Source organism: Chelonoidis abingdonii, chromosome 3 (genome assembly GCF_003597395.2).
Source record: "Chelonoidis abingdonii isolate Lonesome George chromosome 3, CheloAbing_2.0, whole genome shotgun sequence".
Lineage (NCBI taxonomy): Eukaryota > Metazoa > Chordata > Testudines > Testudinidae > Chelonoidis > Chelonoidis abingdonii.
In genome coordinates, this window is record NC_133771.1 from 190,840,599 (window position 1) to 190,865,813 (window position 25,215).

Sequence of the window (25,215 nt, forward strand, 5' to 3'; positions counted from 1 at the left end):
TGTTTTAAGATCCAAGGGGTTTGGATCTGTGTTCACCAGGGAACTGGTGAAGTCCCTCAAGACTAGCCAGGGAAAAAGGTAGTACTTGTGGGTGGTGGCAGTGATACCAGATCTAAGCTAGTAATTAAGCTTAGAAGCATCCATGCAGGTCTCCACATCTGTACCCTAAAGTTCAGAGTGGGGAAGGAACCTTGAAAACCGCTAATAGTGAAAGATCAATTAATTTCCCGAATTAGGCTATCCCATCATACCATCCCCTCCATAAACTTATCAAGCTTAGTCTTGAACCAGATATGTCTTTTGCCTCCACTGCTCTCCTTGGAAGGCTGTTCTAGAACTTCAATTCTCTGATGATCAGAGCAGTAGCAGTTCTCAATTCTGACCTGATTAAGTGGAGTGGCGGGTGATTATTCTACAGTTACTAGTAAGGCGTATTCTGATTGTTCTATAAAAGAGACTCACTGGACCAAATTCATCCTAGGTGTAAATCCACTGACTTCAATGAGTGTACAGCAAGAATGAAGTTAGCCCACTGTGCACTTTAGCCAATCTCAGAACAACTTAGTCATAAAATAGTTTCCTTAGAGTTTTGGGACAGGTCTAGGTGTACGCTAGATCATGGTGTATGTATAAGAGGTCTAGTAAGGTATCTGATGAATCCGCTTATGGCTGACAAGCCCAATTTGAGTGCGACACAGCTTGTTACAAGTTTCACAGATCTGTGTATTGTCTGAGATGGAATCCAAGATTATAGCATGCTGCTCTTCTCTTTCTCGTTTTGCTTCCATCCTCTGGATCAAAGCTGCTTCATGTTGAGCTGCACTCAGTGCCAAATGCTGTCTCCAGATTGGACAGGATTCTGCACACTCCTCCCAGCTTCTACACTGATGTTGGACAACTTCACATCATTTTTACACACATTGTGGTACCGCCATAAAGGGTGACCCTGCTTTCTAGAGCCATCACAAATCTCACTGTATAAATATTGTTGGGGATATTGTCTCCTCCCATTGTTCTGATATGATCAAACCATTTCAACCTCCTCTGCTTAACAGTGGTTTCTAAATGTCAGCCTTGTGTGCTCCAGAACCTCTATGTTTGGTATTTTGTCTTCCCACTTTATTTTCAGGATCCGGTGCAGACATCACTGATGGTAACTGTTCAGTCTCCTTACGTGCCTAACATATATTGTCCTTGTGGGACAGGTACATTATGTTTTGTTTGTCTGTAAAACACCAGGCACATTGCTGGTAATCTGTACATAATTAATAATAATATATAAAAAGTACATTTATGAATAGAATATGTTTAAGGTTTACTTGACTGGCTTGCACAAATTCTAGTTGTTATGGTTTAGAATGAAAGAATGAAAGCAGTGTGACGTGTTTAACAAGGCAAACATATCATTTTGAAATTACAAATTAACGAGAACAATGTAAAATATTGACACATACTGGTGGCTATGCATTTTAAAATATATTCAACAGCTTATTAGGATTTAGGAATTGCTTATACAGTAACAGACCAGCAGTCTGTCTAGTCTAGGATCTTATCTCTGACAATGTCTAATACCAGTTGCTTCTGAGAAAAGTAGGCCTGAGAAGAGAGGCCTTGTATTGAACCATTAGGGAATTACCTGTCCAGAAGAGAGGTTTTTTCCTCTAACTCCCCATCATTTAGTGGCTGGTTTGTGTCCTGAAGCATGAAGATTTATATATTTATAAAAATAGTTTATTATGAGAAAAGATAAATAGGAGAACCACGATTTCCTTCTCTATCCTTTTTTTATTATGTTGTGTGTCCCTTCTTATAAGGGCAGCATTATGCCAGGTACTGAGCACGCACTCTGGCTCTGATCCAGCAAAATACTTTAAGCACATGTTTAAGTACTGTTGTTGACCTCAATGGCCTACTCACATGCTTTAAGTATATGATAAAGTGCTTTGCTGGACTGGGGTCAGGCTGCTTGGGTTTTTTTTACAGACTCAAGCCTTAGGACCCCCCCACTGAAGTCACTGGTCCTACTCATATATGTGAAGTTAGGCATGTGCTTAACTTTCTTGCTGAATCAGGTACTAAACTAAACACACACACTCACAAATCTTTTCAATCTTGCCTTATGCAAAGGTCTCTCCAGACCCCTAGTTGTTTTTGTTAGACGTCTCTGAACTTCTGCTTTTTCTGCTAAATCCTTTCTGAGATAGTGACCAAAACTAAACAGAGTGGCATACAATTTATTTACATAGTGGAATAAGAATATTTTGAGAATTATTTTCTATTCTTTATACATCCTAACATTGTTGAATATTGCCCACTTCTGCATGTTGAGCAGAGGATTTCAGTTTTCTGTCCACTGTGAAAGGCATAATTTTTCCTCAGTAGATATGGTTAATTCAGACCCCATCAATGTGCATGAATATTATAGTCTAAGTCATTCTTTCCAGTATCCATTAAGTTGCATTTATTGACACTGAATTTCATCCACTCTCTTAGTTACGTCCTTCTGAATTTTATACTTGGCTTACCTAAATAATTTTATGTCCCCTGCATATTTTGCTAATTCAGTGTGCATTCTATCTTTCCCTGATCATTAATAAATATATAAATTAGTACAAGTACCAATTCTGTTAAACATTGATCATGTTGAAAAATCTTCATTTACCTCTACTGTTTCTTATCTCTTACTCTCTTTTGAAGGAGTCTCTCTAAAGTTTTCTGAAAGTCCATATAAAATATATCAGTTTGTTCTCTTTTCTCCAGAATTTGGGTGATCCGATTTTCCTTTACAGATGTCATGCTGCCTTACCCCCATCATCTTCATCTACATGTTTTATAAATTTATTTTTAATTATCAATTTTTTAATTATCAATTAATTATCAGTTTTATCAATTTAACTGGAATTGAAGTGAGATTTAACAGTCCACAATTCCAAGCATTTTTCTAGTTACTTCTTTAAAGATAGGTACATTATATTATAATTAGTTATGAAATGTCCTTCATGAAATCTTTAGCTAATACTTCTTGGCAGTGAATTCCCTTACTCTGAACTCACTTACACCAATATATAACTGATATAGGTAAGAGGAGATTCAAGCCTCAGTCTTTTAAGCCCCAATCCTGCAAATATTTATGCATATGCTTAAGCATTCTAACAGCACACTGAATATAGAGGGACTACTTGTATCTTTAAAGTTAAGCACATGTTTGTAGAACAGGGCGACTCTTTAAAGCCAGATGTGAAAAATCTTTCAAGCACTGGAAAACTAACTAGAATTTCTTAAATCTGGCCATTTCTACGGCTCCTGTTGAATTGTTCCCAAATTGTTAATCACCAAAACAAAAGATTATAGAAGCACAATGCAGTATTTGCTCTCTTTCATATTATAAGATGTTTCTTGAAAGAAACTCAGTTGAACTCTTCCCAGTGTTTAAAGTCTGAACCTATCATCCACATCACTTTTTAAAAGCAAGTCTATTTTTTCATGTGTTCCCAGCTACCATATTTATTCATGATATCTGGCTGTACAAGTTGCCTCTTTCATATTAATGGAACCCAGAGTAGAAGAAGAGCCTCTACCAGTCTAGCTATATTATAATCACTGGCGTGATTGCAGTGTATGTAAACATAAACAAGTTAGCAAGATTTGAGCTAGTTGAGAAACCAATAGCAGCAAAGCCTCAGTAGTGTGAGCTATCTACCTGAGTAAGTACTCAGGGCTAAGTTCCCTCTAAGCTGTGCGGCCCCACAGCAGCCTATTATGCTCCCAACCCTGGAATTGCCAGGGCTAGGAGAGATGCTGTACTCAGCCCCAGACCTGCTGCAGCTGGGAAAGAGGCACCTATCCCATGGCCCCAGCCCCAAAGCTGCCACAGTGGGGAAAGGTGCCTCTCTTCCCCACCCCAACCCCCGCAGCCCAGTTGCTGCTGCAGGGAGAGAGAGATGGAGAGAGTCCTCTCTCCCCGCCATAGTCCCAGGGAAGCCTGCACCCCAAACCCAACATCCCCAGCCACAGCCTTCACTTCCTCTTCACCCCAACCCTCTAACCCAGCCCTGAGCCCCCTCCCACACCTCAAACCCCTCATCCCCAGAGCCTGCCCCCGACAGCCGGAGCACTCACCATCCACACCCCAACCCTCTGCTTCAGTCTTGAGCCCCCTCCCACACTCCAAATCCCTCAGCTTCACCTCCACCACATGAATTTTGTTATGTGCACCAATATGGAGGTGATGTCTGACACATAACCTCCATATTGGTGCACATAACAAAATTAATTCCACATATACGTAGGAAAACTTAGAGGGAACACTGACAGGGTCCCAGGCAAACTTGTACAGCCTGCCCTGAAGCCCATGCTGTTACAACTTCACAGATGTTGGTACCTAAACTAGATAGATTAAACTAGGTAGCTCTCATACATCTACACATGCTGCAAAAACATACCCCAATTGCAATGTAGACATACATTAAGAAACATACTATGTTTTCAGACTACCGTGTTACCAGGTGCTGTACTTTCAGGATGAGACATAGCATATCAGTAACAGGAAGGATCACTGTAAAGTGAATAGAAAATTATGCCAGTGACAGCAACTGCTCCTGGTCACAAAAAGGAAAGCCCCCCAAACTGGTTGACATTGAAGAGAAGAAATACGTAAGTGCTGTAATGCAGTGAGGACAGAAGCTCTCCCGTGTTACACTCCCTAGAGTGAAATCCTCCAGACACGGAGGATTTGATTGCACTCGATTTACACAGTGTAACTCTACTGATTTTAGTTGTTACTGCTGTGTAAATCGAGTGCAATCAAATCCTACTGTAAGATCAGAATCAGGCCCAGCATAATGAAAGAGAGATGTCTTCTTTAAAAAGTACAAATCTTAAATACACTTCTCATCTTCATATCTTGGGTAGTTGTTGGCAGGTTAAAAGCTTTTTGCCATTGGACATGTCTTTTTGTTTACACAGGCAGCAAGTAATAAAGGAATAATATCCAGCTTTGGGTAGAGATTGTTCAATAGTCTGTTTCTTTCTTGCTGTTACTGACTCTCTATGGCCTTTTAAAAAAATCTATAGGGCTTACTCTAGAGCTGACCTTGTCTAACTGTATTGATGGTTAGCAATTGAAGGCTAATTAGAAAGCAAGTTACTGTGGTAATTCCTGAGTCATATATTTAAAGAGACAATACTGCTAGAAAACCACTTATGCAGCTAGATTATACAAATTAAAAATATAATTCATTCACATTCATATGAAGTTGTAATATGCAACAAAGAAGTTTTTCCTTTGCTACCACATTTTCCCTCATTTTTACCCTCTTATTTTTCTGTTCTCTGAATTACGTATAATTTTAGAGCTAAGGGATAAAAAAGGGTTTAAAAACCACACAAAACATGTTAGAATAAATCCTATAAATGACAGATAAGTCAGGTAAGAGATAATGGAATACAGAGTCTTGCATTTCTAGGTCACCTTCTCAAATACAGCTCAGGTTGCTGGGCTGCAAAGTTTATTTTTTGATGGAAAATTACACAGTGGCCTGTGTAAAATGAATTGATGATCTCAGTCCGAATCATAGAAAATTAGGACTGGATGAGACCTCAGGAGATGATCTAGTCCTACCCACTGCTCAAAGCAGGAATGCCTAGTGAACAGTTGTCCTTATTTCAACCCACCACCACCATTGACAGGAATTGGCAACTTTGTTGGCCAAAGGTTGAAAGGCTAGCTTCTCACCCTAGAGGGTGATCCAATCACATTTGTGAGGCATTGTAGGAAGCATGCCCTGTCACTGGCTCAGCCTTGCCTCTTCTGGGGATAAATGGAGGACTTCAGTCTTCAGGCCTGCTGGTCCAGTTCCTGTCATAAGTAATACCTTCACTTCACATTATTTTTTAAATATGAGCCACAAACAAAAAAATCATTTCTGTCACTGTTGAACACAGAACTGCCACTTCCTTCCCTTGCAAAAAATTTTTTAAAATACATGCATACAAAAAACATGCCACTCATGATATGCATTTGAGCACGTTTATAAGAAAAAGCAAATGATAACAAGTTAATGGTTTCACATGGTATATGAGCTTGCTGCTCTCCTTGAAGTGGAGAGAACTGAGAGATTAAATACATTCATCAGGATCACATGTCTGTATGGTAGATGGTATTGTACTGAACAGCAGAAGTACTTGAATTTACTGTACTCTGTTGCAGAAAGTTCACATAAAGTCCTATCCACCACTCAAGTCCTTAAATGCACTTGTAGACTAGCAGAATTTACAGCAGTAGGTGAGCAAAAATGAAGCCACTATTGTCAACATAAAATTGCCTTTAATGTATTTTCAGAATTAAATACCTTAGATGCCCTCTTTTGCAATTCAGGACTTGCATACATGCGAAATTTCACTGGTTTAACTAAAGGTGGGATTTAAAATTGATTTAGTTAAATCACTACAAAAGGTTGTCTGGACACACTTCAATATAGGACAGATTCATATTGATTGTTTTAGCTTAAATCAATTAGGACTATGTTTAAGCTAAATCAAAATCAAGCCACTCTTACCCCAGAAGAAGAGCACCTTTTTAGGGTTTTGCACCATTTTGGAGCGCTGCTGTATGTTAATATTGAATGGGAACCAAGCTTCTAAAAAAGCCTAATGTCCCCATAGCTAATTGATTAGCAGCATAAAGACTTTAACCCTTACTCGTCATTCTTTGATAGAATAAAGTATGTAGCTGTTTCTGTTTCTGTCTTTTGTGTATGTACACTTTAAATGTAAAAGGGTTATTTTTCTGGGGTGGGGGGTATTAACTGAAAATGAACTTACAGAATGAGAAATGTACTGTATTTCATTCATGGAGTTTTATATTTGTTCTTTGTTTTCCTTATCTAAAATAAATTACGTTATCTCAAATTATATGAGTTGCTTTTTGTGTGTGGAAAGTATTGCTATTTTCGATGACGTGGATGGTTGATGTAGCAATTAGCCTTTAATTTTTCATTAGGCGTGTAGTGTTTTATTTATTTAATTAGGCATGCATAAAACATTCCTGAGAATCTGAAAAATCAACTGCTCCCATAGTTCATCTGCTGAGTTATATTTTGCTTTTCTGAATGTGTGTGTGTGTGTGTGTGTATCGTACTTTGGGTAACTGAACTTTACTAAGATCATGTCTTAACTTGTCCCATTGACATAGCTCCCACTGCTACTTGGGAGTGGTTTAATGATGTTAATGGGAGAGCTCCCACCCATCAGTATAGAGTCGCTATACGTGAAATCTTAGAGCACTACTGTTGAATCGATATAGCTGTGCTGCAGTAAGGTATCTAGTGTAGACACAGCCTAAATATCCAGGGATTCTCCACAAACACAATGCAGCAGCTTTCACTTATTTATTTTTTCTAAAGTGAGGGTTGGCATGTTCCAAACAGAGTGACATTTTCTAAAGTTAAGAATGTCAGTGTAAATACAGACCCCAAGCCACTGAAATCAGTTGGGCTCCATGTGTGCTACCACAGCATGTAAAATCTCCCACAGCCCAAATTAAGTGCTGATTTTAGTTCCTCCAACACAGACACTCAGTTATTTATTAGCACTAACTGGAATTTTTTTTAAACAAAAACTATTTTTGATTAAAAATGGCTTTATTAAATTTTTCTCAAAATTGTTGACATCAAATTTATTGGTTTCTCATGAAAAATGTTTCTTTTAATTTTTTTTCCCAAAATGTCATAGAAAACCTCATTGTTCTACCAGGTTGATGTGGTGTAAGGATATTGTAATTGGAGTCTCTCTTTATATCTGTAGCAAGAAGTCAGGTAGGAGAGGGTTGGAAAATGTCCTGTGCAGCAGGGAATGAGACATGACAACATTGGGGACAGTGCTGTGTTCTGTATTCTAATAAAGATCCTTGTGCAGTGCTATAACCAAGCAACTCTTTCTGTAAATCCTATTGCCAGAAGCTCCAGATAGGAAAGAGCTTTCTACTCCCTCTAGTCTTGAAAAGAGAAAAGTGCCTCCATGGAGAACTTCACTTGTAAAAGCTACCTACCCACAATTCCTCTTGTGACATTTTGGGAGTCACCATAACTAAGTATAAACCTGGATTCTGGGGGGTAATGTGCTCCCAGAGAAGGGAAGGTGTTCTTGCTTTGTGGCAAAGCACCTACTTCTAAGCAGGGAGGACTCCGTTCAAAGAGCCTAAGTGTTCTCCCATATGTACTGTGTTGTGGGAGACCATGAAGAGTGAGGACTTTGCTGTGGAAACAGCACAGAGATGCTGTAGCAAGAAATGCAGAGGACAGCAGCAGAGCTCAGTGGTCTCTGGTGAATTCTTGCCCACTAGGCTATGTGGTAGTGGTACCATTGGGTAAGTAGCTCCCTTGAGATAGGAGACACACCTACAAGGAGACAATGGGCTGTTACCTTTTGGATATTCTCTCTAGCAGAAGGGAAGAGAGTTAGAAACTGCCAAGTTACTGGGAGGGGGGATGTATTTTCCTCTTTCATTTCATATATATTTCTGTTACTGTGTTTTTCCCAGGTTTTGATTGTGTCCCCTTTCCTTCAATAAAGGTTTCTTTGTTTGTATGAAGTCTGAGTGCTTGTGAACGGGGAAGTTCTGCCTGTAAAAGGCATGTTGTACGAGGTGTGTTTAGTTGTCCCACATTTCTGGGTGAGGGCTGCACACAGTTTTGTCCTAATTGCAGTGTTGCAGTTCGTATGCCCTCCTTCTTCCCAAAGTCTTTGAAATGCACACTAACTCTTTGCTAGGATTTTATTCTTTCTATGTGTTATAATATAATGGCATAAATGTGGAAGTCACTTTACAAACATAAAAGAAGAGATCATCCTCTGAAGGAGATTACAGCCAAAGGCCCCAATTCGGTCAATACTGGTGCAATAGGCTTTCAGTGAGATAACTCATATGCCTAATGTTAAGCTTGTGTATAAATGTTTGCAGGAAAAAAATCCTAAATTTGGCCATAAAGACCAGAATAATGACTTATTATTGTAGAGGGAGAAAATGAGTCTGAAGAGAACAAAAAAAGGGGGAATCTTTGTGCCAGAAATAGGCACTATGCAGAGAAAGTGTTACTCAGGCTAAGGGTACGTCTACACTATGGGATTATTCTGATTTTACGTAAACCGGTTTTGTAAAACAGATTGTATAAAGTCAAGTGCACGTGGCCACACTAAGCATATTAATTCGGGCGTGTGTGCATCCATGGTCCGAGGCTAAAGCGTCGATTTCTGGAGCGTTGCACTGTGGGTAGCTATTCTGTAGCTATCCTGTATTCCTGCAGTCTCCCCCCCCTTGGAATTCTGGGTTGAGATCCCAGTGCCTGATGGGGCAAAAATCATTGTCGTGGGTGGTTCTGGGTAAATGTCGTCAGTCATTCCTTCCTCTGGGAAAGCAACAGGCAGACAATCATTTTGCGCCCTTTTTTCCTGGATTGCCCTGGAGATGCCATAGCATCGGCAAACCATGGAGCCCATGTTCAGCTTGGCCTTTTTTACTGTCACCGTATATGTGTACTGGATGCCTACTGACAGATGCGGTACTGCAGTGCTACACAGCAGCATTCATTTGCCTTTGCATGATAGCAGAGATGGTTACTCAGTCATTCTTACTGTCTGCTGTGCCATTGTAAATTGGCAATGAGATGACGGTTATCTGTTGTTCTGTAGTGTCTGCTGCTGTCATGGGTGCCCTTGGCTGAGGGTGGGGGTGCAAAGACAAAAATGGGAATGACTCCCCGAGTCAATCCCTCCTTTATGTATCTAAAAATAGAGTCAGTCCTGCCTAGAATATGGGGCAAGTGTACTAGAGAACCAGAGAGCAGAGGCAGCCTGTCTCGTATCAGATCCCGCAGAAATGATGAGCTGCATGCCATTTCAACAGGGGGTGGCCCCTGCAACAACCCCACCCGTTGCTTCCCTCCCCCCCAACCTTCCTGGGCTACCGTGGCAGTGCGTCCCCCCCATTTGTGTCATGAAGTAATAAAGAATGCAGGAATAAGAAAACACTGACTTGTTAGTGAGATAAAATGAGGGGGAGGCAGCCTCCAGCTGCTATGATAGTCCAGGCAGGACATTTAGCAGTGTGGGGGAGAGGAGCCCAGCATCCTGCTGCTATGATAGTCCAGGCAGTACAGAATCTTTTCTTTACACATGAAAGGGAGGGGGCTGATGGAGCCCAGCCCTCAGTTGCTATGATGAGGACAGTTACCAGCCATTCTGTACCATCTACTTGGGAATGACTGAGAATCATTCCTATTTTTACCCAGGTGCCTCAGCCAGCCTCACCTGAGACCAGCCAGAGCAATTCACAGGCCTCATGATGAGAACAGCTATCAGTCCTACTGCACTGTACCATCTGCCACTGGGGGAGGGGTGGAGAGAGGATGCTACTGTTTACTGCTGCAGCACGTGTCCTACAAGCAGCATGCAGTATACATAGGGGTGACATATAAAAAAGTCAAGAAACGATTTTTTTCCCCTTTTCTATCACGGAGGGGGAGGAGGGGTAAATTGACGAGATAGACCCTGAACCACCCCTGGACAATGTGTTTTGGCCCTACAGGCATTGGGAGCTCAGCCAAGAATGCAAATGATTTTCGGAGACTGCGGGACTGTGTGGATAGCTGGAGTCCTCGGTACCCCCTCCCTCCCTCCATGAGCATCCATTTGATTCTTTGGCTTTCCGTTACGCATGTCACACAGCACTGTGCTGTGGACTCTGTATCATAGCCTGGAGATTTTTTTAAATGCTTTGGCATTTCGTCTTCTGTAACAGAGCTCTGATAGAACAGATTTGTCTCCCCATACAGCGGTCAGATCCAGTATCTCCCGTACAGTCCATGCTGGAGCTCTTTTTGGATTTGGGACTGCATCGCCACCTGTACTGATCAGAGCTCCACGCTGGGCAAACAGGAAATGAAATTCAAAGTTCGCGGGCTTTTCCTGTCTACCTGGCCCTTCATCTGAGTTCAGATTGCTGTCCAGAGTGGTCACAGTGGTGCACTGTGGGATACCACCCAGAGGCCAATACCGTCGATTTGCGGCCACACTAAACCCTAATCTGATATGGTAAACCGATTTTAGCGCTACTCCTCTCGTCAGGGAGGAGTACAGAAACCGATTTAAAGAGCCCTTTTATCGATATAAAGGGCCTCGTTGTGTGGACGGGTGCAGGGTTAAATCGGTTTAACACTGCTAAAAATCGGTTTAAACGCGGGCGTAGTGTAGACCAGGCCTAGGGGAGGACTGCAAGCTTTTTAAAGCAGTGGATTTCAATGTTTTTTTCATTTGCAGATCCCTAAAAAATGTCAAAGGGAGGTGTAGACCCCTGTGGAAATATTAGGCATGATCTACAGATTCCCAGGGACTACGTACCACAGGCTGAAAACCACTGCTTTAGAGATGTTGTAGAAAGAGCATAAGGTGGGAACTGACAGAAAATCTTTGTGCAGTAAGTTTGCAATTGTTGTGGTTAATATATTATTAATAATAATTATATTAATTATTATTGCTTTTCCCATGCTTAGGCTTAAGAAGCACGCAGACCAGTCACTCTTATTCAACTCCTTTCTTTTATATCACAATAAAATAGGTAAGAAAACTTGAACTAATGCCTGAGATGCGTAAAAATAAAATCTCTTTGTGATTTATTTTCGCTGATGTAGGAAGTCACAAAATTGTATGTTCAGCTTTGGTGAAATATTCAAGGTCTGCTCATAAACTGGGAACTCAGTTTACAGCCAAATCAGAAGAGTTAGAGGTTTTTCAGTTTTCCTCTGAGAGCGTACTGCTGCCAATATGAGGCACCCTGCTGTTCTCAGCTTCACTTATTACAATTTAATGTATTAGAATTAGAAATTGAATTCCCCTAAATGGTGTTTTGTATGTCTGTTATATCTGCTCATAAGAAAACTGATACTAGTCTTGTGTACTGTTGCTTCCTAATCATGATCATAGATTCATCAGAACTAGGAAGGGACCTCAAGAGGTCATCTAGTCCAGTCCCCTTGCACTCAAGGCAGGACTAAGTATTATCTAGACCATCCCTGATAGGTGTTTGTCTAACCTCGCTCTTAAAAATCCCAATGTGCTTAACCATCTGACAGTTAGGAAGTTTTTCCTAATGTCCAACCTAAACCTCCCTTGCTGCAATTTAAGCCCATTGCTTCTTGTCCTATCCTCAGAGGTTAAAGAAGAACAATTTTTCTCCCCCTCCTTGTAACAACCTTTTACGTACTGAAAACTGTTATCATGTCCCCTCTCAGTCTTCTCTTTTCCAGACTAAAACAAACCCAATTTTTTCAATCTTCCTCATAGGTCATATTTTCTAGACCTTTAATCATTTTTGTTGCTCTTCTCTGGACTTTCTCCAATTTGTCCACATCTTTCCTGAAATGTGTGCCCAGAACTGGACACAATACTCCAGTTGAGGCCTAATCAGCGTGGAGTAGAGCAGAAGAATTACTTCTTGTGTCTTGCTTACAACACTCCTGCTAATACATCCCAGAATGATGTTTGCTTTTTTTGCAAGAGCGTTACACTGTTGACTCATATTTAGCTTGTGGTCCACCTATGACCCAGAGATCCCTTTCCGCAGTACTCCTTCCTAGGCAGTCATTTCCCATTTTGTATGTGTGCAACTGATTGTTCCTTCCTAAGTGGAGTACTTTGCATTTGTCCTTATTGAATTTCATCCTATTTACTTCAGACCATTTCTCCAGTTTGTCAGATCATTTTGAATTTTAATCCTATCCTCCAAAGCACTTGCAACCCCTCCCAGCTTAGTATCAATCTATAAAGTAAAATTTGGCATTAAGTGAAAGGGATGGTAGTCCTAATGGAAAAGGTAACAGCTTGGCTCTTACCCAGAACTGATCCCTGCGGGACCCCACTCATTATGCCCTTCCAGCATGACTGTGAACCACTGATAACTACTCTCTGGGAATGGTTTTCCAACCAGTTTTGCACCCACCTTATAGTAGGTCCATCTAGGTTGCATTTCCCTAGTTTGTTTATGAGATGGTCATGAGAAACAGTTTCAAAAGCTTTACTAAAGTCAAGATATACCACATCTACCACTCTCCCCCTATCCACAAGGCTTGTTACCATGCCAAAGAAAGCTGTCATATTGGTTTGACATGATTTATTTTTGACAAATCCATGTGGACTGTTACTTATCACCTTATCTTCTAGATGTTTGCAAAATGACTTCTTAATTATTTGCTCAATTATCTTTCTGGGTACAGAAGTTAAGCTAATTGGTCTGTAATTCCCTGGGTTAGCCTTATTTCCCTTTTTATAGATTGGCTCTATATTTGCCTTTTTCCAGTGTTCTGGAATCTATCCCATCTTCCATGACTTTTCAAAGATAATCATAATCGCTCAGATATCTTCTCAGTCAGCTTCTTGAGTATTCAAGGATTCATTTCATCAGGCCAGGGGACCTGAAGACATCTAATTTGCCTAAGTAATTTTTAATTTGTTCTTTTCCTATATTAGCCTGTGATCCTACCTCATTTTCACTGGCATTCACTATGTTAGACATCAAATCACTACCAACCTACTTGGTAAAAACTGAAACAGAGAAGTGTTAAGCACCTCTGCCATTTCCACATTTTCTGTTAATATTTTCCCCCTCATTGAGTAATGGTCCTATCCCATCCTTGATCTTCCTCTTGCTTCTAAAGTGTTTACCCTTTATGTCTCTAGCTAGTTTGATCTCATTTTTTTGCCTTGGCCTTTCTGATTTTGTCCCTACATACTTGTGTGATGTGTTTATTCATCCTTTGTCATTTGACCTAGTTTCAACTTTTGTAGAACTCTTTTTATTTTTTTTATTTTTAGATCATTGACAATCTCCTGATTAAGTCAGTATTGCCTACTCTTGTGATTCTGTCCTGAGTTTCATGATAACCACAGCTCCTGGAGCATTCATAAGAATCCCAGCTCTCATAATTGTAGAGCAGGGGTAGGCAACCTATGACACGCATGCCGAAGGCAGCACGCAAGCTGCTTTTCAGTGGCACTCACACTGCCTGGGTCCTGACCACCAGTCCGGAGGGCTCTGCATTTTAATTTAATTTTAAATGAAGCTTCTTAAACATTTTAAAAGCCGTATTTACTTTACATACAACAATAGTTTAGTTATATATTATAGACTTATAGAAAGAGCCCTTCTAAAAATGTTAAAATGTATTACTGGCACACGAAACCTTAAATTAGAGTGAAATAAATGAAGACTTGGCTGCACACCACTTCTGAAAAGGTTGCCGATCCTTGTTGTAGAGAATAACTGGAAAATGTGACCTGAGTGAACCTAGCAGCTCAACAACCCAGATTGCAAATAAAAAGCAATATATATCTTTCTTTCTTTTTTAAACATAACCTCATTATTCTTTTGTGGGAGAGGGTGAGCAAAGTCTGACTCATGCTTTTTGAATGTTTTGGCAATATCTAGAAAACCAATTATTTGAGAATTGGGTGATGAAATATTGGGACAGGATGGGAAAAGGGAATGTGATGCAAGGGGTAATTATCTGATTATAAAGAGTGAAGCCATCACAATGTAATCTGAAATCTGACTCTATACAAGAGTAAGACAGAGAAAGGTAATTTCATTTCATGGAGGATTTCAATAATTTGAAATATGAATCATAGGTTATTTAGGGTTGGAAGGGATCTCAGGAGATCATCTTGTCCAACCCCCTGCTCAAAAGAGGACCAATCCCCAAATGGCCTCCTCAAGGATTGAACTCACAATCCTGGATTTAGCAGGCCTATGCTCAAACCACTGAGCTATCCCTTCCCTCCTGGTTTTGTTCTGATCAAATTTTTCTAAATTATTATTGACAAACCATCAAAACAAAGAGGAAAAGTAACAAAACGAAAGATAAGTGGCAATAAATTAATCTAGTCACATACTCTGAAATGCATTAGTAGGCACATTGCCAGCAGATCGAGGAAAGTGATTATTCCCCTCTATTCGGCACTGGTGAGGCCACATCTGGAGTATTGCATCCAGTTTTGAGCCCCCCACTACAGAAAGGATGTGGACAAATTGGCGAGAGTCCAGCAGAGGTCAACAAAAATGATTAGGAGGTTGGGGCACATGACTTATAAGGAGAGGCTGAGGCAACTGGACTTACTTAGTCTGCAGAAGAGAAGAGTGATTTGATAGCAGCCTTCAGCTACCTGAAGGGGGGTTTCAAAGAGGTTGAAGCTTGGCTGTTCTCAGTGGTGACAGATGACAGAACAAGGAGCAATGGTCTCAAGTTGCAATGAGTAAGGTCTAGATTGGATATTAGGAAAAACTATTTCACTAGGAAGGTGGTGAAGCACTTCAATGGGTTACCCAGGAAGGCAGTGGAATTTCCATCCTTATTGGTTTTTAAGGCCCGGTTTGACAAAGCCCTGGCTCGGATGATTTAGTTGCAGTTAGTCCTCCTTTGAGCGGGGGGTTGGACTAGATAACATCCTGAGGTCTCTTCTAACCCTAATCTTCTATGATTCTATTAATTGGTTTTGGGAAGATGATTATGAAGATGTGGACTTTTGGGAAAGGCAAGTAAAACCAGTTTCCTACAAAATACAAACATCCACCATAGAAGACACACTTATTTCTTGAAACATGACGGAATTGGGAGAATTTTGAGGCTTTAACCTGACAGATAAAGATAGTCTTTCAGCTGAGAGAGCGCTTTTTTTATTGCCAGCTTGCATGTAATAGTCCATGGCTAGTATCATAAACTTTGAGCCTATTTGGTAACATAGAATAATAGAATCGTAGCAAAGTACCCGAGTAATAGAATCCTAGAAACAAACTTGCATTATGTCTTCTGACAAATATCTGTTTTGTGTTCTCTTTCTTGGTTTAGACCCTGATTCAACAAAGCACTTAGTGCACATGCTTAATTTGAAGAATATGAGTAGTGCTATTGATTTCAATGAAACAACTCATGTACTTAAAGTTAAGCACGCATGTAGGTGCTTTGGAAGAATAGGACTTTAGTTTGTTTCCTCTTTGATATTTTGGAAATTGCTCCTGATTGTCTGCACATACCTGTGCAAAAAATTGTATAAATCAGAAATGATGCCTCAATTTCTATCTGGATTTGCAATGATAGCAGGTACTAAAGCAGATAGTATTATTCATTGCACATAAATTATCCAGTAAATGTAGTCTGTTTTTCTGTTTATAGCTCACTATTACATGCTATTAGCATATTACCTGTTCCCATCAATGCCTAACCTACGAAGGAGGTGTTGTTTTGAGCTGATCCCTACACTTAAGGTCTAGCACTTTGTACTCTTAGTTCTTGAGATCCCCTGTTCAATTCCCAGTGTCAGCCAAGAGAACAATTGTCACATGTTTGTGTTTTGTCCATCAACAGACTAGGAGTGTGGCTAATTTAATCACTATTCAAAATTGTTCAAACAACTAATGAAAATAAAACCTCATCAGAAGCACTGTTTGCAAACTGCTCATTTCCATTTCCTATTCGTGGGGTGTGGTTGCTCACCTAAATCATGCTGTTGTTTCTCATTCTTTTCCTGTTTGAATGAAAATTTAAACAGAAGAATAACAAATGACAGACAGTGGATAACGAATAATAAATATTCTTGCTTGCACACAAACACCCTTGTATGCATGTGAACACGAATATTTATTCTCCAAATATTTGGGTGAACAAAAACCCATTTTATGCAAATGGTGTGTTTAGATTTTTTTTAAATAATCTTTTAAAAGAAAAACAGAGATTTCTATCTTCCTTCCTTTCCTTTCTTTTTTAATCATTTATTCTACTCTTCCCTTTCGAAAACATTGTGGACTGCTTAGCCCAAGCTTTAGCCTGACCTCCTTTAAACACTTTTCTTAAAAGTAACACATAACCCTCTATAATTTCCCAAAGCAAAAAGCATACTTCTGACACAGAACCATTTAATAAATAAGCATCCTTCTGAAAACATACCCAAATTATATGCCAGATAAGACTTTCCAACCCTGTCACAGCACTGGATTCACACATTTTGTTGGGTCAACTCATGAAACATTATTAACCTCAGCAGCGCCATCTGTTGGGGAGCTCATACGGTATAGTTTACTGTATCTTGGTGCCTTTATTCTGGCCTGCAAAAAACCTACATCGCAAAGGGCAAATAAACCTGCAGGCTTTGTCCCTGTGCTGTTTTGCAGCAAGGACTCTCTCCTGACTAATCTCATTTGGAGGTATAAAATGTTCTGCATTTTCTGTGGATTTGCCTTTTTCTAGATGACAGATTTTTAGATTGCAGGAAACAGCAAATGTGCTGTTCATAAAAAATAATAATAATAAAATGAACTCTTAAAAGGCTGTTTCAAACAACATTGATTTCATTCAATCTTTTAAAGTGTACTTGAGCAAGCAGTTTGCACTATCATATAAATATACAATAAAAGGTGATTACTCATAATGCATATTTTATGTCATCATGATAAGATGGGAATGGAATGGAAAATATTTTGGTTAAGGCCTTGGATTTAATTCTGTGCACTGTAGTAAACTGTGGAGGCAGCATGATCCAATGGCTGGGACAGTGGATTGGGACTAACCAGGTTTCTGTTCCCAGCTATATCATTTTAACCCTTGATGGCCATTTCACCTTTCTGTGCCTCTGTCTTCCCTCCCAAGTTTTGTCTATTTGGATTGTAGGATCTTTGGGGCAGGGTCTCATACTGTGTGTTCCTATAATTCATACTACAGTGGAGCCCCAAACTCAGCTGAGACATATTGGTGCAACTGTAATATAAATAAATTATAAAGAGAAGCTGGAATGTGTGGATTCTGTAGCAACACAGCCCTCAGCTAAATAAATGCAATTCCCATTGCAGTATGGGTAAAATCATGTCTTTCTCAATTGCTCATCAGTCAGTCTCTTGGGATATCAAAAATTCATTTGTTCTCCAGTCACTGTAGAGTTTTTGAGAGTAGACAAGATCAGAATTGCTAATGTTTAAAAAAAGCAGTGGTTTTTTTTATTTAAATACAAACAAACAAAATACTTATAGGATTTTTATACATAATAAAGAGGCAGGTGAGGTTATTTTTTAAATGGGTAGTCTACTTGGCAGGCATAGTTCAGTGGCTGCTCAAAACAAAGAGGGATATTTCATATATATTAATTTTTAACTTTTTTTATAATTGATCTCTTACCTATAGTGACTATTTCTTACTATTTTACTTTGGGCCTTGTCTGAGTCCATTTGCAGTAGCTACCTTTATTTCAAAAGAACAAAATACCTTAAGTAAGGAGTGCCCGATACACAGTATGACCCATATGACAGGGCTTCATTTGGCAGCTGTGTGCTGATGTGTCCTCCCATAAGTAAGTTGCATCCAAATCTCAAAATATACTTCATGGACCAGATTCAAGCCTGAGAAATGGATCCTTTGTTCTGATCTCTAAATTGGCAGATGGGTAATCCTCTGGAACAGCCAGCTCTAGCCTGCATCTCCTGGTACCCCTCACCATAGAGGGTTTGGCCAGAGCAATTTCTCTCTGGTAGCCCTTTGGTGACCATACCAAACTGGTGTAATGTAAAGCAGTCCTGTGGCTACTCTAAGTTACACCATGGGCTGAAACTCCCCCAGAGACAAGTGGAGGAAAGGGTGGTATGCAGCTGCATGTATTCTGGCACAGCTGGGGTTTCATCTCATAAAAGAAAACTGTACCCATTTTTGTTCTGCAGTTTTGAAACTATACATAAAAGGCATTAATCACATATAAATATCATGAGCTAGATTAGATGGAGCTTTCTTAAATTTTTTTTGCTGGGGACAGGAGAGCTGTACCACCTCTGTGTCTTCCTGCCTTCTGACATTAGAACTCTGGAAATTTGCTATAAAATTTTTAAAGTAAGCTCAACATTTTATAGCAGGACGAAATCATAATATGTGTTACTGTGGAACCAAAAATCTCACTTCTTCAGAGCTGTTACATTTAAAGTTCCCCTTCTCCCCATCATGGGGTTATGAAAGTCTTGGCTAAATCTATATTAACATTCAGTGATGTCTGAGATCCAATAAACAGTCTGTGGCCCATAGATCATGCACTATAATTTCATATGTTCAGACACCTGTTGTAATTTATAAGACCTTTGGGAGGCAATGTGATCTAGTGAATAGAGCACACAACTGAGACTCAGCAGACCTGCATTCTATTCCCAGCTCTGTCACAGGCCTTCTTCACCTCTCTGGGCCCTGTTTCCTCATCTGTAAAATGGGATTAATGATACTTACCTCCTTCATAAAGAACTTTGAGGCCTATGGATAAAAGGTGCCCTATAAATTCTAGATATCATTCTTCACCAAATACCCATACTTCTTTGGCTTATCTTTTCACTTGTACCATGGCATGAAATATTTCAACTTCTTTTCTCCACAGAGAGATCTCCCAGAATGATGCCTTGGAAGTCATAGAAGCTAATGTGTTTTCCAACCTTCCCAAACTACATGAAATGTAAGTAAGCAAGCAGCACAAGATCATAGGATAGAAATCTAAAGACTAGTGGTGGCCAGATATCAAAGGGTTTGGTTCAGATGTATTAAAAATTCAAATGTGTACATGTATGCTTGAGATCTCTCTTTTCATCTGTCTATTTCCTTCTCTTCCCACACACCCTTTCCTTTCTCAACCAGATGCTTCCCTGGTCTCTTGCCCTCAATACTCTCACTCTTTGATCTAAAACACTTCCTCAACTATTAGCGATATGGTAAAATAGGTGGAGGACTGGGAGTCTTACTTTGCTAGCTTTGGGCTGGCTGCTCCTTTGGAGTCATGTAGAGTTATCCCCTGTCAGAAAAGCCTCCAAATGTATTGCACTCCTCTATCTTCTATCTAAGAGAAGTCCTGGATCTATTTAAAAAGGCACTGATCCATTTGCTGTAATGTTTTATTTTCTCCTTTTGCAGAAGAATTGAGAAAGCAAATAACCTTGTGTACATTGACCAAGATGCCTTCCAGAATCTTCCTAGCCTCAAATATCTGTAAGAATTTTTACACTTGCAATTATGATAATTGTTTGAAACAATGTGAATGAATTTCAATTATCTTTCATACAAATGTTCATAAACATTTTCACTCTGCTTCCTTTCAACAATTGCAGTGTTTCAGCAATGGCTTTCATTTATATTTCATTTATACTCATTGGATGATTAAATCCTTTTAATATGAGCTCATTTAGTATTCAGCTTAATTTTAGTTTCATTTAAATAGCGCTCCTCATTGTGAATGTCGCTTGCACTATTGCATTTGCCATATCTGCTCCCATGGGGATGCCATCATAATTCAGTGATAATTAAATTTGCCCTTTACAATCCAAAAATATTCTTGCATCTTATAGCATGCAACCTTAACCTGACTGATCATCTCTCTTCAGCTGTGTATTAAAAAAACAAATGAAATCCAATGGACTCTATTTAACAGTAATTGTGTTTAGTGGCTGCAAACTTAAATAAGCTCCCTGGGTCATCTTTGATGTACAGCCATAGATCGTCCAGGATATCACATGAATTTTTTTCATGCCCTAAAAATAAAAGCCCAAATATTGCTTCCCCTACTCACGGAAGCAGTCCCATTGGCCACAGTTTTCAGATATGGGTATCTAAGTTTAGACACCTAAATCATTGTTTAGGCTCCTAAGTAAAAGTGGACTTACTTTCAGAAACTGAGCAGGCACATTTCCCATTTACTTTGGTAAACGTTGTGGGTGTACAACACATCTGCAACTGAGACCGCTTTTAGTTAAGTGTCTAAATAGGGAGCTAGCGAGCTAATTTTAGAAATCCAAGGACACTAAGTTCTGTATTACAGCTGGTTACTAGACAGAAAAAATCCTTAATGGCATCGGCACAAACATACATGAAAAGTTGCCCTTTCCTTGTCAGGTTGGCTCTCCTGAATGGTTTTGGTCACTTTTTTGCAACCAGAAAAATATAATGTACAGTATGGACAGGCGATTAAAATTACCTGATCAATGAAGGGCCTGATCCAAAGCCCACTGATGTCAGTGGAAATACTTTCTTTGACTTCAGTGGGATTTGGATCAGACTCCAAGTACTATGGACCTTGAGAGGTACCAGTAGGTACCCCATCATTACCCTGATAAGGCACCTCTTAACTTGCTTTGTCATAAGCAAAATGTATTGATCCTCAGAAGTCACTGAACGACATATTTAGCAGATATCAAATCATTCTTATAGTTGTGGGATTGGGGGTCTGCGTGCAGGACCAGTTCCAGGTTTTTTGCTGCCCCAAGCAAAAAAAAAAAAAAAATTGGAGTGCCACCACCGAAGCAAAAAAAAAAGACCCCAAAGGGCCAAAATGACGCCCCTCTAAAGTGCTGCCCCAAGCACATGCTTGGAATGTTTGGTGCCTAGAGCCGGCCCTGTCTGTCTGGGAAGCTCAGCCCATAAGAGAGTCTGGGCAGGGTTCTGAGAAGCTCTTGTTGTTGTTTAGCACAGCCAGTTGGGACTGGACTTAGAATAAAGCAAAGCTTTTGCAAAGTGTTGTAATCCATTGTAGTTCTTGCATCTTTTTCCATACGCCATGGGTTTTCGTGGCTTGTGTTGTTTGCCACAGTGTGTGTAGTGCCCTGTTCTGTCTTTGATGGATTCCAGCTTTGAGCTCCACATGCCTTTCTGCTTTAGGTCTCTTGTCTTGTTGTATTATGGATTCTTTACCATGTCTACCGTGTCAGAGCAATGTACACCCTCCATAAACTCCAATCTGGACTGGGTGACTTCCTTTGCTTGGCAATTCTAATTTGCTTTCTCAGGAGTTAATTTGGGATCTTCCAGTAGTCTCTCTCTGAGTTGTTTGTCCCTGATCCTAATTATGATCTGGTATGAAGCTCTTGTTATGCACAGCCAATTGGGACTGGACACAGCTCTTGCTAGCATCTTAAGCACTGAATAATATAATCTCTCTGCACCTACTCAATTTTGGGTATTTGCTGCCTCTCGGGACAGCACTATCACATGTTCAAAATTGACCCCTGTTTACGTGGATACCACTTTAGACATCTGCTGACAGCTGAATCAACATACCCCTGGACAGATCTTTTTTTATGCTCATTTTCTGGTGGCTACATTGGCCTCCTGAACAGAGAAGTAATTGTGGACATTTGAGGCAGCAGTAGCCTCACCCTTAATGGACTTTCCGCATCACAGACCACAGCTAAATTCTATGCCAGCAGATGATATCATAGATTTTGGGCTGAGTTTGGATTTTAGAGTTGTGGCAATTTAAAGCTGCACAAACATTCATTATTTAAACATTATTTACAAATGTTGCACCAATATAGTCTTGGCTGTGATTTTATTTCACGCTGATCTGCTGATGGCATAGATGAAAAACTAGTGTAGTTCATCAGAATGTGAAACACTTCACTGAGAAAACAAGAGTGATTTAAAAAAAATCATGAAATATGCTTAAACTATAGAACTAAGAACTAAATGTAAATTTGTTGATCTGATTTTTATTTTCTTCAAATATTGTTTGATGGTGGGTACTTTTCTCCTTTACCTTAACTTCTGGCCTTTCGTATTGCAATGTGGGAAAAACTATCTATTGATTTTTAAATAATGTTTACATTACATTCCCTTCCCATCATGTCCAGTTGCTGTAATTGTCAGTCAGCTGGATTTTGCTCTTTTTCATTCAGTGAATTATAGTTTAATCTCAGCAACCCTTTCACATACCCTGCTGCTCCCCACCCCTAATAAGTGTAATCTTCCAGTTCCATTCTGTAGCTTTTAGACCTTGTTATGATATTGCTTCATTCTGCTAATGTCACTTATTCTGTCAGGTTTATCTAATCTATAGAATCCAGGGAACCTCTACCACCTCGGCTTCCTACTGGCAAGCTCCACACACTTTTCATTTTGTTCAGAGTTTGGAATTAAATCGGTAATTTGATTTTTTTTTCTTAAGATAAGAAATTAGAAGGCTTTGCTCTGGCATATAGTTTCAGTTGCTAGAAGCATTTATACTCAGGTCAGAGCATTTTACTTTTCAAGATTCAGTAGCCAAAGTTCCATTTCTACTATTATGGTGTGCTATTAATAAGATGAATAGGACACCTGCCTCTTACTCCATCAGGTATAGCATCAGGAGTATCCAAATGAATGAGGCAAGAGTTGAATCCCTGAGTCACAGGCAACACCATCATCTAAATCTCTTCCTCGTTCACACCCCATGCCCTGCTTCCACCTAACTTCCAATGCCTGCAGCCTAGCTAGTGACTCAGAAGAAGCTCGTCACTGTGTTTCCCTGAAAAGATAGTGTTCTTCTATTAATTCCACCTTGACCTAGTGTCACTCTTTGTGGAATCAGCCCCAACCACTTATTTCCTGGCCCAGATCCTGCCCTGGAGGCAGTATAGCCATCCACCAGAGGATTCCCTGGGTAGAGGACTCTTTGGTGTCTCCTGCTTCACCTCCCACTCTTGGCAGTTGGTACAACAGGTGTGGAAAAGGAGATTGGCCAGAATTCCTGTATCTCCAGTGATTCCCAACTGCCAAAACATCTCCTTGTAACTGACAATAGTCAGCATAAATTATATCAACCTTAACGTGCACGCAAAGAGCCTGATTCTTCTCTCCTAGTGGTGTTAAACAGGGGTAACTGTAACAGAGTTGGACCAGCATGAAACTGGTGCAAATGAAAGGAAAACCAGTCCTGTTTTTGTTACACTATAATAATGCAAATACAGCTGAAGGTATTGTTTTCCAATTGTGCTCTCCAAGTCCTGGAGCCAATTCAGTTCCCTGGTGGCTGCTCTAACTTTCACACAGCTATCCTCAGGCGCCATTATTGCAGCCAGAGCATTGGAGTGAAGGGCTGCCCTTCCCCCATAGACAACAGTCAGGAGGGGAATGATACAAGGCACTACCCAAAAAAGGTGTTGTCAGGGTTCCCTCCCCACTCTGAACTTTAGTGTACAGATGTGGGGACCCGCATGAAGACCCCCTATGTTTATTTCTACCAACTTAGGTTAAAAACTCCCCAAGGCACAAATTCTTCCTTGTACCTTGGATTAAGTAATGCTGCCGCCACTAAGTGATTTAGGGAGGGCCACTTGGAGCTCGACCTTCCCTAAATATCCCTCCAATGCCCCTAATCCTTTTCCTGCAGGCTGAGAATATCCCCTCACCAATTGGTACAGGTGAAAAGACCCAAACCTTGGATCTTAAACAATGAAAATTAATCAGTTCTTAAAAGAAGAGAATTTTAATTAAAGAAAATGTAAGGAATCACCTCTGAAAACAAGATGGTAAGTACTTTACAGAATAACAAAAGACTCCAGGAACATAGGGATCTCCCTCTAGGCAAACCTTAAGTTACAAAACCAGGATAACCTCCTCCGCCTTACAAAAGAATCACAAGCCAAAATAAAGTAAACCACGCAGTCCCTTCGCTAGTACTTTACTTATATACTAATGGAGTGGATTGCTTGCTTTCTTGATCTGTCTTGGCAAGCCACACAGAACAGATAGAACAAAGCCCCTTCCCCCCCTCCCCCGCATTTTTGAAGTATATTGTCCCCTTATGGCCTTTTGGTCAGGTGTCCAGCTAGATTACCTGAGCTTCTTAAACTTTTACAGGTAAAAGAGGAACTAACCCCTCCTAGGGTAAAGGGATTTATGCTAATTTATGCCAGCCGTGAAACTGATGCAAATGAAAGGAAAACCAGGCCTGTTTTTGTCACACACAATAATGCAAACAGCTGAAGTATTTTTTCCTAATTTGTGCACCTCCAGTCCCTGCCCAATTCAAATTCCCTTGGTGGCTGCTCTTAAACTTTCACACAGCCTATCCTCGTCCGCCATTATTGCAGCAGAGCATTGGAGTGAAGGGCTGCCCTTACCCCACCTAGAAGCAGTCAAGAAGGGAATGATACAAGGGCACTGCCCCCAAAAAGGTGTAAAGGAGAAGAGGGGTGCAAAAATGACAATGGAACTCAAGGATGAAGGGGAGGTGAAGTGTAGTTGGAGAGGTGGTTTTCAGAAGTGGGAGAACAAAACACTTGTATTTTTTACAGGAACCAGAGGTTAAGGAGGAAGTAATGGGAGAGATGTTAGCAGGGAAGGTAGAGACAGAAGGGAAGTAGCTTTGGAATGGATAAAGGCAATAAGGATGATGGGGAAACCTGACAAG

The 25,215-nt window shown here is 40.2% G+C and overlaps 1 protein-coding gene across 1 annotated transcript in view; it reads left to right on the top strand.

Moving 5' to 3' along the window:
• The window catches only part of FSHR (follicle stimulating hormone receptor), a 166,913-nt gene that overhangs the window by 86,651 nt on the left and 55,047 nt on the right, over positions 1 to 25,215 (top strand). Inside the window, 2 exon segments of the mRNA XM_075064419.1 lie at positions 19,441 to 19,515; positions 19,968 to 20,042. Of these exon segments, the coding sequence (XP_074920520.1) occupies positions 19,441 to 19,515; positions 19,968 to 20,042 (150 nt within the window).